The sequence below is a fragment of the Rhinatrema bivittatum genome, chromosome 9 (genome assembly GCF_901001135.1).
Source record: "Rhinatrema bivittatum chromosome 9, aRhiBiv1.1, whole genome shotgun sequence".
In the NCBI taxonomy this organism is placed as follows: domain Eukaryota; kingdom Metazoa; phylum Chordata; class Amphibia; order Gymnophiona; family Rhinatrematidae; genus Rhinatrema; species Rhinatrema bivittatum.
Window position 1 is genome coordinate 232484604 of NC_042623.1, and position 17243 is coordinate 232501846.

Genomic DNA, 17243 nt, shown 5'->3' on the forward strand with positions numbered 1-17243 from the left:
AAGGAATACGGATGAGTGAGGTTACCAAATTTGCAGATGATAAAAAATTATTCAGGGTAATTAAATCACAAGCAGATTGTAATACATTGCAGGAGGACCTTGCAACACTGGAAGATTAGGCATCCAAATGGCAGATGTAATTTAATGTGGACAAGTGCAAGGTGTTGCATATAGGGAAAAATAACCCTTGCTGAAGTTACACGATGTTAGGTTCCATATTAGGAGCTACCACCCAGGAAAAAGATCTAGGCATCATAGTGGGTAATACTTTAAAATCGTCGGCTCAGTGTGCTGTGGCAGTCAAAAAAGCAAACAATGTTAGGAATTATTAAGAAGGGAATGGTTAACAAAACGGAAAATATCATAATGCCTCTGTATCGCTCCATGGTGAAACCGCACCTTGAATACTGTGTACAGTTCTGTTTGCTGCATCTCAAAAAAGATATAGTTGCAATGGAGAAGGTACAGAGAAGGGCAACCAAAATGGTAAAGGGGATGAAACAGCTCCCCTATGAGGAAAGGCTGAAGAGGTTAGGGCTGTTCAGCTTGGAGAAGTGATGGCTATGGGGGGATATGATAGAGGTGTTTAAAATCATGAGAGGTCTAGAACGGGCAGATGTGAATCGTTTTTTTACTCTTTCAGATAATAGAAAGAGTAGGGGGCACTCCATGAAGTTAGCATGTGGCACATTTAAAACTAATCTGAGAAAGTTCTTTTTCACTCAATGCACAATTAAACTCTGGAATTTGTTGCCAGATGATATGGTTAGTGCAGTTAGTACAGCTGTGTTTAAAAAAGCATTGGATAAGTTCTTGGGCGAGAAGTCTTTTACCTGCTATTAATTAATTTGACTTAGATAATAACCACCGCTATTACTAGCAACGGTAACATGGAATAGACTTAGTTTTTGGGTACTTGCCAGGTTCTTATGACCTGGATTGGCCACTGTTGGAAACAGGATGCTGGGCTTGATGGACCCTTGGTCTGACCCAATATGGCATGTTCTTATGTCTTATATAATGTTTCGGGTTTTTTTTTTTAACCTGGGTATATTAACGTTACAATAGGCACTGACAGTGACAGCCCCAAGCAAACTGATTTACTAAGCATTTTTCCCCCATATAGAGCCCAATCTAATAAGGAGTGAGTAAAAAATGGGTGCTGAACTTCAGCACATAATACTTATTTATTTTAGCATGCGAGTAAAGAAAATAACTCCTGTTATAGTAAGCTAGTGGTAAGTGGGTGCATCAGGAGTCTAAAAAAGCAAGCCAACCCAAAAAATGTAAACACAAAAACATGCTTAGCATACATAAAAGTTTCTGCACACAAATCCCGAGAACAAGATTTCCACACCATGAACTGTAGGTTCAACCCCACAGACTAACACAAGCCCCAGAAACTTTACCCATCTGACAAGAAGTTAAATTTCGAACATTACGAAAACAGAGTAATAATACTTATTTTTATAGAGCTCCTGGGCTTACAATAGTGATATGTATTCAGGTATGTTAAGCCCCTGCCTCATAAAGCTTACAGTCTACATGGTTACCTGAGGAATTAGGAGATAAAGTGATTCACCTAGGGTCACAAGATATGGGATTTGAACCATTGCTTCCCTGGTTTCCAGCCCACTACTCTAAGCACTAAGCTACTCTTCTTCCCAAAACATGAGTTAAGCCTTCACTTTCTGTATTAGGGAATAATAGCCAATACCTTAATTAACACAGTATTTGAGGAGAAGTGCTAATTGGTGTGCATATGTTTACTTACATTCGTGCAAACATTTTTTGTGCACTAAACTCCAGAGGAACTGGCGTAGACAAGGACAGTTGCAGACTTCAAGAAAGCATGGAATAAACAGAGAGAATCCCTGGTGGCAAGAGAATGATAACGAGGGGAATTGTACAGCCTTCACTTAGCGACGGCTGCAGCCCAGGGCAGTAGTGATATGATTGCATTGTGTGTCCTGGATGGCATGGGGAAACTTGCACGGAGTGGCACTTATAACTGTAAAGGGGACACAATGGGATTGGGGGTTGGGTTCCATGTGGGAATTTGATCTTCTTTGGGGGGTAAATGCACATAAGATCTCTGCTGAGCAGACCAGATGGGCCTTTTAGTCTTTATCTGCCATCATTTACTATGTTACTATAGAAATTGGAAGTAAACTTGTGTGCATGGAGGATGTGTTAAGACAGTTATAGTTGATTTTAAAACAAACTATTAACCAAGTAGACACAGGGCCTGATTTTCAATAGCATTTACATGCTTAAAAATGGGTTTTACATGTGTAAATGTACTTTACCTATGTAAGTGGGCTTTTGAGAATTGCTACAATATATGCCATTGAATTGTCGATAAGTTTTATACAGTACATGTAGGTGCACTTTACACACATAAATAAGCTTTTGAAAATTGCTACAATAGTATGTTATATTCACACACGCAACTCCTTTGAAAATTATATCCTTAGGGAGTAGCCACTATGTATTGTGCGATAGCAGCAAGGGATCTATTTACTGTTTGGAATCTCGCCAAGTATTTGTGACCTGGATTGGCTTGATGGACCCTCTGACCCAGTATGGCAATTCTTATGTTATGTTTCTATTCATGTGCCTTATTACATCAGCCTAACAGAATGAATAAAAAGGTCTTGGTAAAAATCAAGCACTTTGTTAAAAATAACTATACATCAGTCCAAACAGCTCCCCCTGCTGGCTGATCTACACTACATTCCTCAAATGAGGAATATGCTTGGCTCTTACTGCTGTTAAGCGTGGACTCTGCCTTTTTGCTAACAAAAAATAGTCCATTTATTTATTTATTTAGAGTTTTTATATACCGACATTCTCGATATACATATCAAATCAAGTCGGTTTCCATAGAACAAAACTGTCGCCGGTAAGGCGTTACATTAAACAATAGACAGAGTATTAAACAGATAACGTGCGGTGTTACATTAAACAATCAACATATTATTGAACAAAAGAATGTAAATCAATAAATATTAAAATAAATGTGAAAGATATATAAAATAGACAGTAAAAATTTGTCAAATAACATGAATGAGATGATAAGATAACTGCAGGTAGTAGGTAAGTAAGGTTGAGATGTATCGGTGGGGTATACAGATGACAGTGTTCTATGTTGAAAGACATAACTAAGGGAAAAGCATAAGCTGGTGAGCTAATGCTACAAGAGAGGATCTTTCCTAGCAGGTGAATGGATTGTCCAGATTAAGGTCCTGAGGGTATAAGGTCGTATAATGATTCAAGAGAGGATCTTTCCTAGCTGGTGGGTGTACTGATCAGATTAAGGTCCTGAGGGTAAAAGGTCGGTAGTGGGCTTTGAATTGAGCTATTTTGCTCTTTTTTATTATCCATGCACCAAAAGGTTATCTATTATCCATTTATTATCCATATATTATCCATTTATTATCCATGCACCAAAAGGTTATCTAGGATACAGTGGGAGCCTCAATTTCCTCCAGTTTTGCCATTAATGTAAGATTCCAGAGGAGTAGCCAAATAATGAGCTGTCTTGGACTGCAAATTACATTTAGAAACAATAATTACATTTACCTTTTTCTTCGGGTGTTAACTCCTCCTCTTCTTCACTACTTTCATCTTCATCAGCTAAAACTTTGGGATCCAAACCTTCTGCTGCTGCCAACCTGTAAAAATGATTTAAAAAAGTTAATATCAATAGTTGACAATTTACTACAGACGGGTTAATCCAATAATAGTTGGTTTCTTAGTAAGAATGATTTAAAAGCAAATCCCTCTATGAGAAACAAAGGAACCCCCTTCTGTTTTGAAAAGAAAGACAAGACTAATTTTAGAAACTTGTTTCCCAAAATATATAGCATGCACAATAGCCAACAGTACTAACTTCTTAGCTAAGATGTCAGCCGTTAACTCTTCATTATCTTCTGAATCACTTACAGCCCCTTCATCATCTTCACCAACCATTCTAAAATGACAAAGATACAGAACTGTCAAGTCACTCAGTGCTTCTCCAGGTATGCTGGTTATCTGATTTATTACACAGAACAGAAGATTTCCCCTGCCTTAAGTACCACAGGAACACCAGAAGCTCAGTCTTCATTGCTGCAAGTGAAACCGTATACAGTTTTAAGTGCTCACAGGACACGACAGCAGAGCATCCAGGAAAGCTAGCAGCTGGGACTGTTATGTTGAGAAGATTACAAGGCAGCCCATACTGCCTTACCACAATGCTTGGATCCCCTTAAGGATATTAAATCCCCTCTCCTAACTGGTTGGCATCAGTATTTCAGGCCCCCATGATATACTGCTCTTCTAGCCAAACTGCATGTCTGTCATATGAACATATGAAAGGCCATGTTGGGTCAGACCTAGGTCCATCAAGCCCAGCATCCTATCTCCAAAAATGGCCAGTCTAGGTCGCAACTACCTGACAGATCCTAAATAGTTGATCTATTTCATTCTCAGGGATAAGCCCTGGCTTTCCCAAGTCTACCTGGACTTTCCTTCATAAATTGTCTAATCCTCTTCTGAACCCCACTACGTTACTTGCCTTGACCACATCATCTGGCAAGAGATTCGACAGCTTGACTGTGCATCAAGTAAAAAAATACTTCCTGCAATTTGTTTTAAATCTGCCAGTTGCTAGTTTCATGGAGTGTTCCCTAGTCCTACTGGAGGGTAAATAACCGTTCCACCCCACTCATGATTTTATAAATCTCCATCAAATCTCCTCGATCATTTTTCCAAGCTAAAGAACCCTAGTTGGTTTAGCCTCTCTCAGTAAGGGAACATTTCCAGTACCCTTTTCATTTTTGTTGCCCTTCCTGTACTTTTTCGAGATGGGGCAACCAGAATTGCACACAATACTCAAGGTGCAGTTGCATCATGGAGCAATACAAAAGCATTATGATATTTTCAGTTGTTTTCTACTCCTTTCAAATAATTTCCATCTTAAATTAATTCTTACAGGCCACCCTCTTGATGTCAACTCAAGCTCTCTCAAATCCCTCATTTTTTTTTTAACTCTCGTGTGTCAGCCCTAATGCAGACTGTAAGGCATGTGCTACAGTAAATGCCATACCTTGCCTACTAGCCTCTCTTCTCAGATAACTTTATAATTCTGTTAATAAACATTCCTTTTATTTAAAACCATATACTACAGTCAAATACTAAGATAAGTTCAGAACATATATTTAGCCATTTTACCTATGGTAGGGTGTGCTAGGTTCATCTATCTTCATCAAACCGTAGTCTTTATCTGAGGGATGGTATGTAGCCAAAATGTTCATCTCGTCCCACTTCTGAGATTTTTTACTAAATTAAAACAGAAGATATCAGCAATTTTTTCAAAACCATTCTTTTATACATTTTATTCAGAGACACGGGATTACAGATTCCAGTATAAAACCAATATTTCTTTCCTGTTCTTTTTATCCAAACACATACATAAATGAGGGGAATTCAGAATTGAAGAATGTCCAACAAAATGAATCCTGTTTTATGATAGTCCAAGTGAGTGACATTGAGTCCCTGCAGTTACTACACATTTTTAGCCAGGGGTGGGAATGGTTTCTGAAAATTTGCACCAACGGGGTCACATGACGTATTGGCTTTAGATTGCTGCTCGATCATGTAGCTCCTGTATCCCTATTATATATTAATACTTTCCTCCCAGCTTACTAACTTGTTTACTGGATTCAGATAGCAGATAAAGAGCCCAAGAAGTCACTCTCGATCCTATGGGGTGAGTCGATAATTTACTCAAGATCTTGCAGAAAAAAAAAATAAAAAACAGCCCAGGAAGATATGGCCTCTGAGGACAAGGCCCTCACTGAAAACAGGATGCCCAACGACGCTATGAAAACAGTTATACAGCATTTCAGTGACAAAATAAACACCACCCTGAAGTTCAAGATGGAGTCGGCGGTGGACAGAGTGGGTCAATTGTTCTCCACGATGAACAAAAGTAATGCAAGGTTGGATGGCATTATGGACAGAATGGAGGAGTTGGAAATAGTTAGACATTTTATATATGGTCATTCCATGTATAGATCACAACGTTTTACAAAGTGATATTCATAGCTATAACTCAAAGATTAGCTATAGGGTGGTATTCATAAGCAGGCATTAGTTTCTATCAAGTGAAATTTTCTAGTACATATGACAGAGTACAGATAAATAAAACGAAATTATAGTTTTCACAACTTAGTCTGTGGGTTGTTTTGAGAATCTTGCATTCTCTCGTTTTGATTTATTCTTCATGATTCGATTATCTTTTGTCCTTCTTATCTTTGTGCTTCTATATATTTTGATGTTTTTAAGTTAAATTATATGCAATTTTGAATAGCCATGTTTTTAATTCAGATTTAAATCTCTATCTGGTAAAATACTTAACATCTCAGGCATAAAATTCCAGAGCTTTGGACCCGCTATGGAAAATACTTTCTCTCTTATTTGCTTCAGATGTGTGCTCTGTATTGTGGGAATAGTCAGTAGTCCTTTATTTTGAAATCTTAGTGTTCGCTGCAAATTGTAAGGTTGTACACAGGCCGGTGTAATCGGAATGAATGATGTTCAATATTAACGTTACTACCTTATTCTGGGTTGTACTGGTAACCAATGCAGTGACATCAACAAGGGTGTAATGTGATATTTCCTGGATCCTAATAATATTCTTGCTGCAGAATTTTGTAATAGTTGTAGTGGTTTTAAGTGACTTGCTGGAAGACCTAGTAGTAAGGAGTTACAGTAGTCAAGGTTTGAGAAGATTAGAGTTTGCAATACAGTACAGAATTCTACAAAAGTTAATGATGGTTTCAACTGATGTAGTATATGCAACTTTTGCGTAACTTGTCTTAATTTACTGATGCACATTTTCATTGTGAGATTCTCATCTATCTGTACACCTAAATCCTGTACTTGATTTGAAAGATTATCTGAAAACTACCCAGGTCTAGGGCAGGTGGTCTTTGTTTTTTTTAATTTTATTTTTAATTGAATTTACAATATGTGCAAGATAACTTGTACCAGTAATAGGAATATCACAGAAATATTTTTAGGCATTTTCCTCACAATACAAAAGTATTAACATTCCTCAAAAATTTAAAGAATTTTAGGGAGACCAAGAACAGTAATGGAGCAAATCATATCAATGAATAATCATAAAAAGAAAAATTGAGAGCAGACCTACGTTACATCTTACTGCCAAAACTGCATGAGTGACCAATTAGGAGTGAGTGCCCAGAAAAGCCCTCAACTGAGATGGTTCAAAGAACACATAATTAGCACCTGAGTATTTCACTAGACATTTACATGGATAGCGTAGCAAAAATTGCTTTCCACGAGCAAGAACCTCAGATCCCATGGTCAAAAATGTCCTTCGTCGTTCTTGTGTTACTCTTGTCACATCTGGATAGATCGAGACCTGCTTTCCATGAAAAGTAAGGTTCCTATTTTGTAGGTTCTATTTCGTATTCCTTTCACTCATAAAAGCAAAGGAAATTAACAAAGTTCCCTTTGAGAAATCTCCGTCTCTTGAGAAAGTTCCAATAAATCAGTAATATCCATATTAATGTTGCTCTTAAGAAACTGCTCCTGATAGTTCTGTCTCCTCTCGGGGTAAGTAAAAAAGCTTTCATTATAAGAGGCATTGCATCAGATGAGATCTTGAGGACATTCAAGATGTAACTTTTAAAAAAGTCCATTGGTAATATGGATTTAAGCACCGGGAAGTTGAGAACTCAAATTCAAGCTTCTTATGGAATTTTCTATATTCTCAATTTTCTTTGAAGCAATAATCTCAGAATGTACCAGACCTTGCTGTATTTTTTCAAATGAGGAAAATTTAGTTTCCAAAGCTTGAATCTTTAAATCTTGCGAGGTAGTCAAACTTTCCATAGCCAGTATTTTGTTGATTTGTATCAGAGGTAATTTGAGTAATTGAAGAAATATTCTCTAATGAGGCCCAAACTTCCCAAACACTGTCCAACGTTATTATTGCAGGCTTTATTTTAAATTGCATACCTGGGGTTTCTGCGACTTCACTTCCTTCACTCTGCAGGGTGTTGGTGCCCAAAAACCCTGATTGTATTGCTCCTAATGTTCTCGCTTGTGTCTTCATTGAGGTATCTAAAGTATCCAACCCCGCCGAAACAACCGCAGGTACGGAATCAAAAGGCGACAGGGCACGTGGTTTAACTATTGATGAGTTTCTACTCGGACAAATGATTTCAATCTTTTTAGAGTTTGTCAATTTAAGTTGTGATAGTTCTAGTTGTATTGCTTTCATATAAGTAGAGTGTCAAAGCTGTATTTTCAAATGATCTGGAGAGTGGGATGTAAAACTGTATATTGTCAGCATACAAGAAGAAAGTTATTCCTAGATTCATAGGTAATTTACACAGTGGGAGCATGTAAATATTGAAGTATGTTGCTGAGAGGGTTGAGCTTTGAGGGACACCTAAATCACACTGGAAAGTGTCATATATATATGGTTGCCCAGTTTGAATTGGAACTGCTGCCGGCTGAGGTAATCCGCCTGGACGACGTCGATTCCTGCGACATGGAAGGCGACGATTCCTTCGAGATGCAGCTCTGCCCACTTGAACAGCAGCTGAGCCTCCTGCAATACCGTGGGACTCTTGGTTCCCCCCCTGGCGGTTGATGTAAGCCACCGTGGTCGAATTGTCCGAGAAAACTCGCACCATCCGATCGCGGACCAAGGGTAGAAACTGCTCCAGAGCTTGACGCACCGCTCTCGACTCCAGGCAATTGATGGACCATGTCTATTCAGACATCGACCAAAGGCCCTGAGCAGACCTGCCCAGACAAACTGTCCCCCAACCCCGAAGACTTGCATCCGGGGTGACCACCACCCTCTCCGGGACCTCAAGATGCATCCCCTGCTCCAGATTGTTCCACGTCATCCACCAGGCCAGACTGGCCCTGGCCGATCCCATCAGAGCCAGGAGCAGGAAATATTGTTGCGACAGAGGATTCCAACGGGACAACAAGGCTCTCTGCAGAGGCCTCAAATGGGCAAACGCCCAGAGCACCAGTTCCAACGTGGATGTCATCAAGCCCAGGACCTGCAAGTAATCCCAGACCTTCGGTACCTGTGATATCTGCCCATCTGTAAGAAACACTCTGCTCCACTGGGTGTCAAAACGGGCTCCCAAATATTCAAGGGAATGGGAGGGGACCAGATGGCTCTTCTGCATATTGATAACCCAGCCTAGAGATTCCAGGAGCGACCTAACTCTGTCCACAGACCACACACATTCCTCTTGTGACTTCGCCCATATCAGCCAAACGTCCAAGTACGGGTGCACCAGCAATCCCTCCTGTCACAGTGCCGCCGCCACTACCACCATCACCTTTGTAAAGGTCCGCAGGGCGGTGGCCAGCCGGAAAGGCAGCGCTTGAAACTGATAGTGCTGTCCCAGAACCATGAAGCTGAGAAACCTCTGGTGCTCCTGATGGATGGGGATATGCAGATAAGCCTCGGTGAGGTCCAGAGACGCCAAAAACTCTCCTCCCCGTACCACCGTAATTACGGCGCACAATGTCTCCATCCGAAAACGTGGTACCTTCAAACTCTGGTTGACTTTCTTCAGGTCTAGGATAGGTCGGAACGTGCTTTACTTCTTGGGCACCATGAAATAGATGGAATATCTGCCTTGTCCCTGTTCGGACAGTGGCACCGGTACAACCGCTGAAGCGTTTCCTGGACCGCTGCCCACTTGCTTCGGGAAAGACAACGTGACTCCAGAAAGACCGACCGCAGTGGGTGAGAAAATTCTAAGGCGTAGCCGTTTCTCACCACGCTCAACACCCACCGGTTGGAAGTGATCTTGGTCCACTCCCCGTAGAACCGGGCCAGCCTGCCCTCTATTACCAGAGACGAGGAGTTGACCTGCCGGATCTCATTGTGAGGACTTATTGCCACCTGCACCCTGGGTGGATCCGCCTCTAGATGACCTTCCAGCCCCTCGAAAGGACTGTTGCCTATGCGAGGACTGTCTTGGGGCAGAGGCCGCCAAGGGCCTCATCTGACGAAAATGTCTGGACTCCCGAAAGCGAGGCCGAGAAGAGAAAGATTTCCGGCCAGACTTTCACTCCTCTGGCAGCCTATTGCCCTTTGTCTCTCCCAGCAACTTCATCACACAATCAAGGTCCTCACCAAACAGCAGTTTCCCCTGAAAGGGCAGATTACAGAGCTGCGATTTTGATGACAGATCCGCTGACAAGTTGCGTGGCCACAAGTATTGCCTGGACGCCACCACCGACACCATAGCACGGGCCATGGTTCTTACCAGGTCATACAAGGTATCCGTGCCATAGGCAACTCCTGCCTCCAGGTGGGCCGCCTGGACTGGGGAAAGAGACCCGGAGGCAGACTGTTCCTGCGGCTTCTGGATCCAACATAAATAGGCCTGCTGCATCAGACTTGCACATACCGCCACCCCAAGACCTCAAAAGCTCGCTTGAGATGCACTTCCAACTTCTGATCCTGAACATCCTTCAGAGTGGAAGCTCCAGCCACCGGAATAGTGGTCTTCTTAGTGACTGCTGAAACTGCTGCATCCACTTTCAGGACCTTGAGAACGTCCAGATGGATCTGCAGAAGCGGATAAAGCTTAGACATCGCTCTGCCAACTCGCAGACCCAAGTCGGGGGAATCCCACTCTCATTTGATCAATTTCTGGATTTTCTTAGGAATTGGGAAAGCACTGGGGGGTCTCCGTAGGCCATCCAGAACCGGATTAACCCCTTCAGCATCTGAATCCTCCAGGGTGAGCTTAATTCCCAGCTCCTCCAACATCTGAGGTATAAGCAGGCGAAGCTCATCTCTCTTGAAAATCTGGATCACCCGCGGATCATTGCCTTCAGCCTCCAGACCCTCCAAGCTCCCCTGTTCAGTTTTAGAGTCCACTGGGTCCAGAGGGGGACCCCCAATCAGGTTCCCATCCTGATCGGCCCCCGAGGAGATCTCATCCTCCTGCTTAGATTCGTCTGAATCTTCCGAGTCCGATTCCAATCGTGCTAGCCGACCCTCAGGAGGCAGAGTTTGCGGGGGGACCTTCCCCTGCGTTGCCGAACCCGTCGGGCCTTCTGTGACACCGCACTTACCTGACTGCCTAGCCAGGAAGGCCTTGTGCAGTAAAAGAACGAATTTGGGCAAAAGCCCCCCAGGGCACTCGAAGGGCGCTTGGGGCTGCTAGGGCCCGAGACATCCAGACCTTTTTCCCCAGGTCGAACCATGGGAGACAGGAGTGGCAGGGATCCCCCGGACCCCCAGGGAGAAGCCCCCCTATCCAGCTCCGCTTCTGTGGCTATAGCCACTCCCTCCTATGATCCCAGTGCCACCGGCACGGTCCGCGAATGCTTCTGCAGCTTTGCTTGCCTTTCAGACCCCCCCTCCCCCCTCCAGCACACTCTGTGCAGGGGAGAGGGTCATTCAGGCCAACCAACAGGTTACCACAGGCCCTGCAGGTCTCTCTGAGCTGCTTGTCTGTCATAACAAGCACCAAGAAATAAAGCATTATTATTTATTGTTGTGAACAGTTACGATGGAACCCGAGTGATGGTATACAAAACCAATAAATAAAATAAACATCCAAACAGGCAATCCTATGCTTGCTGCGCTTCCACACGGCCCAGATCACGAGGGGGAGGGGCGCACCACGCGGCAGCTGTCAAATCCTGAAGAGGGCGCACTGCCCCAAGAATTTCCCGCCGGCGTGGTGAACAGGCCACTGCCGCGACTGAAAACCGTGAAGTTCGTTCGGGAGTACAGCCAGCCCCCACCGGAGTGAATCTGCCCCGACCGGGACCACCCTCCTCCGAATGATCCCCCGATCCGCCCACTTACTGCCCAGCCTGCACCCAACGATCTTGCCTAGGATTTCAGCCTGCTAGGCCGCACAGCCTGCCGCATGGTTCTGCTGTTGCAAAAGCAGACAGCCGCCGGTGAAATTTATTTATTTTTTTTTTTTTTACAACAAAGACTTAAAGGCCCAGACACACAGGAAAGCACAAAAATAAAAGTAAGGGTACTTCCCTGTCCTGGGCAGGCGGAGGGGCTTCAGACCCACCGAGGGAACCAGACCACTGGCTGTCAAGGGTCCCGGAGTCATGGGCTGAAGCTGGCCAGGGGCATCCAACCCCCCATTCGTCCGGTTCAACCCAAGGGATGACCCTTCTGCAGGAGCCCGTCACCTCGGGGAGCAATTTTCCTTAAAATATCCAGTCAGTCAGTACTGCAGGGTTAGCACTTCTACCATCTGCTGGAGGTAGAGAAATACTGAGGGACTGCAGGTGGCACTCTCGAATATGTGGCAGTGCCCAAAGTTTTGTTCTCTACCTCCATCTGCTGGTAGGATGAATAAAACCCACTTGTCTGGACTGATCTGGGTATGTTCAGGAAATTTCAATTATATTCCCTCTGTCATTTCTTTTCCAAGCTAAAAAGTCCTCTTTGGATTTGTAAAGACAGTATCCTCAGTACACATACAAATTATATATATTCAGCAAGAGACTAAACATAAAAACCTCCACCACTCCAAGGCAGCCTTCAAAATTTGCTCATATACGTACATTCTCTCTCACTAGCTCACCCTCTTTCCTTTTCACTGTATTGCCTATTGCTCCCTCCTCTCTTCCCGTCTAAATCATTCTCACCTTTTCTATAATCTCTTACAAGTTAGCCCTGTTATTTGCCCTGTTATTTATAACCTCTTGTTCGATGTAATTTCCAACTTTGGTTCTATGTAAACCGACGTGATATGTACCAGTACATGAACATCGGTATGTAAAAGCCTTTAAATAAATAAATAAATGTTAGTTCTGTGAATCAAATGTGCAACACATTTTTTAAATCTTTAAAAAATTAAAAAAAAAAGTCCTTTCCCAGACTAATGCTTCCAACTTATTTTTAAATTTAAAACCCAAGATTCTTGGGAGTAGTGTGCTCACCAAGTAGTGCAGGCAAATTAAAATGGAAAAACAAAAGCAAAATCACCCTCTTTCTTTTTCACTGTATTGCCTAATGCTCCCTCCTCTCTTCCCTTCTCTAGTTGTTGTATGTTAGTTCTGAGAATCAAATGTGCAACACATTTTTTAGATCTTTAAAAAAAAAAAAAAAAAGTCCTTTTCCAGACTAATGCTTCCAACTTCATTTTTAAATTTAAAACCCAAGATTCTTGGGAGTAGTGTGCTCAAGTGCTATCTTTTCCCTCACCAAGTAATGCAGGCAAATTAAAATGGAAAAACAAAAAAGCAAAATAATCCAGAGTATAAGCAGCAGCAGCTAACAGCATTTAAATCAAGTATTTCCTATCGTCACTTTAGAATAAAGGGATTATAGTCTAAAGAAAAGTAAAAAATCTTGCTCTGGGGCACCAAAGAGCTCAGACTTAGAAATTTAAAAGAATTAGAATGAAACTTCAACCTTGCCTGACCTTGGGACAGAGGTAGAGGAAGGAGGTGGGAGAGGGAAAGAGTTATTTCTGTAGTTACTGGCATGGTTCTACAGTTCTGACTGCCAAATATTGGGCGACCTGTAATGTTATTCCAAGATATTCCGTCACAGATGTAACCTAGAATTGGCTAATTAAAATGCAGGGTTCTCCTTAATCATTTCATAATAGTAATTTTAAGCTGGGCAGCAGGGAGTTGGTCTGTTTGACCTGAATGTTTAACACTACAGCACAATATATATACTGTATGTAAAAAAAATTATTTTTAATTTTTATATACCGATGTTCCTGTATACAATACATATCGCACCGGTTTACATGGAACTGAACTGTCACCTCAGGGGCGGAATACATTGGAACAGGTTGACAAAGAACTTACAGGGAGACAATCATAAACACGATTAACTGCAACAAAGTACAAACTCAAAACCATATGTACAGTGGGATAGATACCGTCTATCGCTTCATCAGGTCTTAGCTCTCAGGGAAGGCTTGGGTGAATAGCCAAGTCTTTAGCTTCTTTTTGAATGTTAAAAGGCAAGGTTCTTGGTGGAGGTCCGGTGGGAGCGAGTTCCAAAGAGGGGGACCTGCAGTGGACAGAGCTCGTTTCCTCAGTGAGGTTTTAGCCGGCTGGGTGTGAAGCATGTTCTGGTATGCACTTCTGATCGGTCTCTTAGAAATGTGCTGCTGCAGTTGAAAAGATAGGTTGAGGGGGGAGATGTTGTGTAGAGCCTTGTGAATCATCATGAGGGCTTTAAAGTGTATCCTGAATTTAATAGGCAGCCAGTGAAGGTTCTGGAGGAATAACATATCTGAGGAATAACAGATCTTTGTTGTAACACCACCATAGCTGGATAATGTTACAAAGACAACATTACATTAGTACAAGCAGAGTTCTGCACTGCATGCACAACACAAAATTATTTCTGCCCCAACCAAAAAAAAAAAACCCAAACATACAACTCCAAATATCACCAATATTGATCTTCTGACCAAGAGAAGCAGGTGCACTGGCAAAGACGACTCCATGTTCATTAAGATTCATGGAAGGAGTGTTGGGGAAAGGTGCAGTTTTTAAGTCCATATTCATATTAAAGTAGCAGTAAAACAAAATCATAAGTTTACTATAAGAAGTGCACTGTGTATGTATGGAGTGTTGTATTCTAGTCCTGCACATCAGGGTTTCCCAAACCTGTTCCAGTACCACCAGGGATAGATTCAAGGTGCTTAGGGACCTATCAGGTACCCTAGCCATTGGCCCAGCTACTTCCAGTACCTTTAATCTGACCCATTATGGGTATTGCTCTAGGCTTTGGACCAGGTTCCTGTCCTATGTGATATCTTCCCCTTCAATCTGTCACTGGAGACCCTATAGCCAATAAGCATGACAGTGGATTTACGCGTGCCGGGCATATTTTATAAAGGCCCGGCGACGCGCATAAAGCCCCAGGACGCATCTAAGTCCCGGGGCTTTACTAAAGGGGCAGTCTGGGGCCAGAGGCCTCCGGCACAGCAGCCATTTGCCCTTGTGTTGGAGGATTGTGTGTTGGCAGGCTGCCGGCAGGCGCAAGAGGTATAATAAGAATTTGGGGGTGCGGGGAAGGTTAGTTTAGGGGGAACGGGGGAAGCTCACGGGTGTTGGCACTCGCAAGGTGCACTAGTGTGCACCCCCTTGCATGCGCCGACCCCTGATTTTATAACATGCGCGCACTTGTATGTTATAAAATCGGGTGTACATGTGTGCGCACCGGGTAGCACGCGCACATGTATGCTCGCACGCAGGTCTTAAAATCTACGCCACAGTATCGCCAGTGTTTGCAAATTTATCTCATGCGCTACACTGTGAATATCCTGAAAACCCAATCTGTTGTGGAGACCACCAGGTAAGATCTGAAAAGCCCTGCTGTACATCCCTATGTAGTAAAAAAACTACTTACTCCCTACGTGAGGGCTAACTCATACCAAAAACTCCAATGTTACACATAAGCCTCCAAATTTGTGAATGCTGAGAAAAGAACTCTAGAATTTCTTGCCTGAGGTGGAAAAGTAAATTTTTTTAAACACATATTTTATCTCCTAAGAATACACAGAGCTGTAAACCCGTTGGGGTGAAAGTATGCATATTTAAACATGTTATGATAGACAGCAAAATTGTAAACAAAACATTACTTTTCTCTTCTAATTCATAATATAAACAAATAGATGTTTTCAGCCTTTACATCTCTTGGAGTTTGTCATTATTTGCATTCAGAATTTAGCTAATCTCCTAACATTTCCAGCCCTTGTTCTGTGAACACTGCAGAAATGTACCAACACTTATGTCTGAGCATCATGATGCTCTGGCCAGCATTTTCAGCACCAGTGAGCATACCTGGGATCATCTTGCATAAGAGAGTTTAGCCTATTCAGTAGATAATCTATGGATAAATAAGAACATAAAAAGTGCCATGTTATGCCTCACTGGAACAGACCAAGTCCATCAAGTCCATCAAGCCAAGTCTGTGTCAGACAGTGGCCAGTTGGGGTTACAAGTACCCGCCAGAGTACAGATAATAGATCTAATTCTTGTATCTCACTCTCAGGGATATGCACTGGCTTTCCCCAATTACTCCTGGCTAATAATGGTTTATTAACTTTTCCTTCAGGAATTTAGGAAGCCTCTTTTGAACCCCACTATATTAGTTGCATTAATATCCTCCGGCAACAGATTCTATAGCTAAATTGTGCACGGCATAAAAAAAAAAATGCTTTCCTATGATTTGTTTTAGCTCTGAATCCTAAAATCTAAACTTATTTAAGAGAACAGAGTGCAAGTACCGATGATCCCTTTACGGGCCAGAGGTACTAAAGTGTGTTTCCCATTGGGTTCTGCTGTTGAAAACGCTTAGTACACCTGACCCCTCCCACAGGTGTTTACAGTTGCAAACTTGTGAGGCTCCAAGGACCCCCTTCCCATGGGCTGACTTCCCATCCTCCACGCCCGCAAAGGCGCTGAACCTTTCCAGCCCAGCTCTGGCAGCTCATACAGAGGAGGAGGAACAGGAGCAGCAGCAGCAGCAGCATCCGCCACTCCGGCCCTGCCTGAGCAAAAGCAAAGGACGCCTTCTGTAGCCGCATCTCCCCAGGCTCACCTCTGCTCATCCTCGGCGGAATATTGCCGCGGGGGCTCGGGCCTGACGGGCACAGCGCCGCACTCCTGGCTCTTGTTCTTCAGGATTCCCTTGATGGGTCTGTGATTCTGCGCCGCCATGGCGGGAAGCCAGCCGCCGCCACCACCGCTGCTCCTCGGCTTCCCTTCCAGCGACCACCACCACCGCCGCCGCCGCTTCACATCCCCCAGCCCGGCCCAGACCCAGCCCCAACCCACCTTCGCCAATCACTCACTCACCCGCCGCCTCTCGCGAGAGGTAACGTCTGACGGCATCCCGCTGGGAAGACGCAACACGTGATCGGAAGTTACGTAGCAGTTGCAGCCATGCCTGATTTGGACAGCAAATCAAACAAAAGAAAAAGCGAACCGTAGCTTTCATTTAATTGTGTGCCTAGACTACTAAATATTAATCAGCTATAGTATATTGTTTTACTGAGAAAAAAGGTTCACATTTTGACCAGTTATAGGCAGAGTAAGCCAGGCAACTTTATTGTGCAGGCACAGTGGGAATGGGATTGGGACTTCACGTGCCCCATTTCGTCTGATCGGGTTGATGTGAGTCTTGGTGTCACTCTTTTGCATGTAAGGGCTGATAGACTTGA

At 43.2% G+C, this 17243-nt stretch overlaps 1 protein-coding gene across 2 annotated transcripts in view; it reads right to left on the reverse strand.

Annotated features, from left to right (window-relative positions):
• PPP1R2 (protein phosphatase 1 regulatory inhibitor subunit 2) overlaps window positions 1-16869 on the reverse strand; it is a 29890-nt gene extending 13021 nt beyond the window's left edge. The window contains exons 1-5 of one of the 2 annotated variants that reach the window (XM_029615917.1): window positions 16622-16764; window positions 15862-15907; window positions 5218-5325; window positions 3896-3976; window positions 3586-3677 (exon numbers count right to left, since the gene is read on the reverse strand). In XM_029615917.1, coding sequence (XP_029471777.1) covers window positions 3586-3677; window positions 3896-3976; window positions 5218-5325; window positions 15862-15907; window positions 16622-16631 — 337 coding nt within the window. In that variant the 5' untranslated portion in view covers window positions 16632-16764. Of the gene's footprint in view, window positions 1-3585; window positions 3678-3895; window positions 3977-5217; window positions 5326-15861; window positions 15908-16621 lie in introns of both variants that reach the window. The other variant, XM_029615916.1, reaches the window with a different exon arrangement.
• Between the last annotated feature and the right edge of the window lie 374 nt (window positions 16870-17243).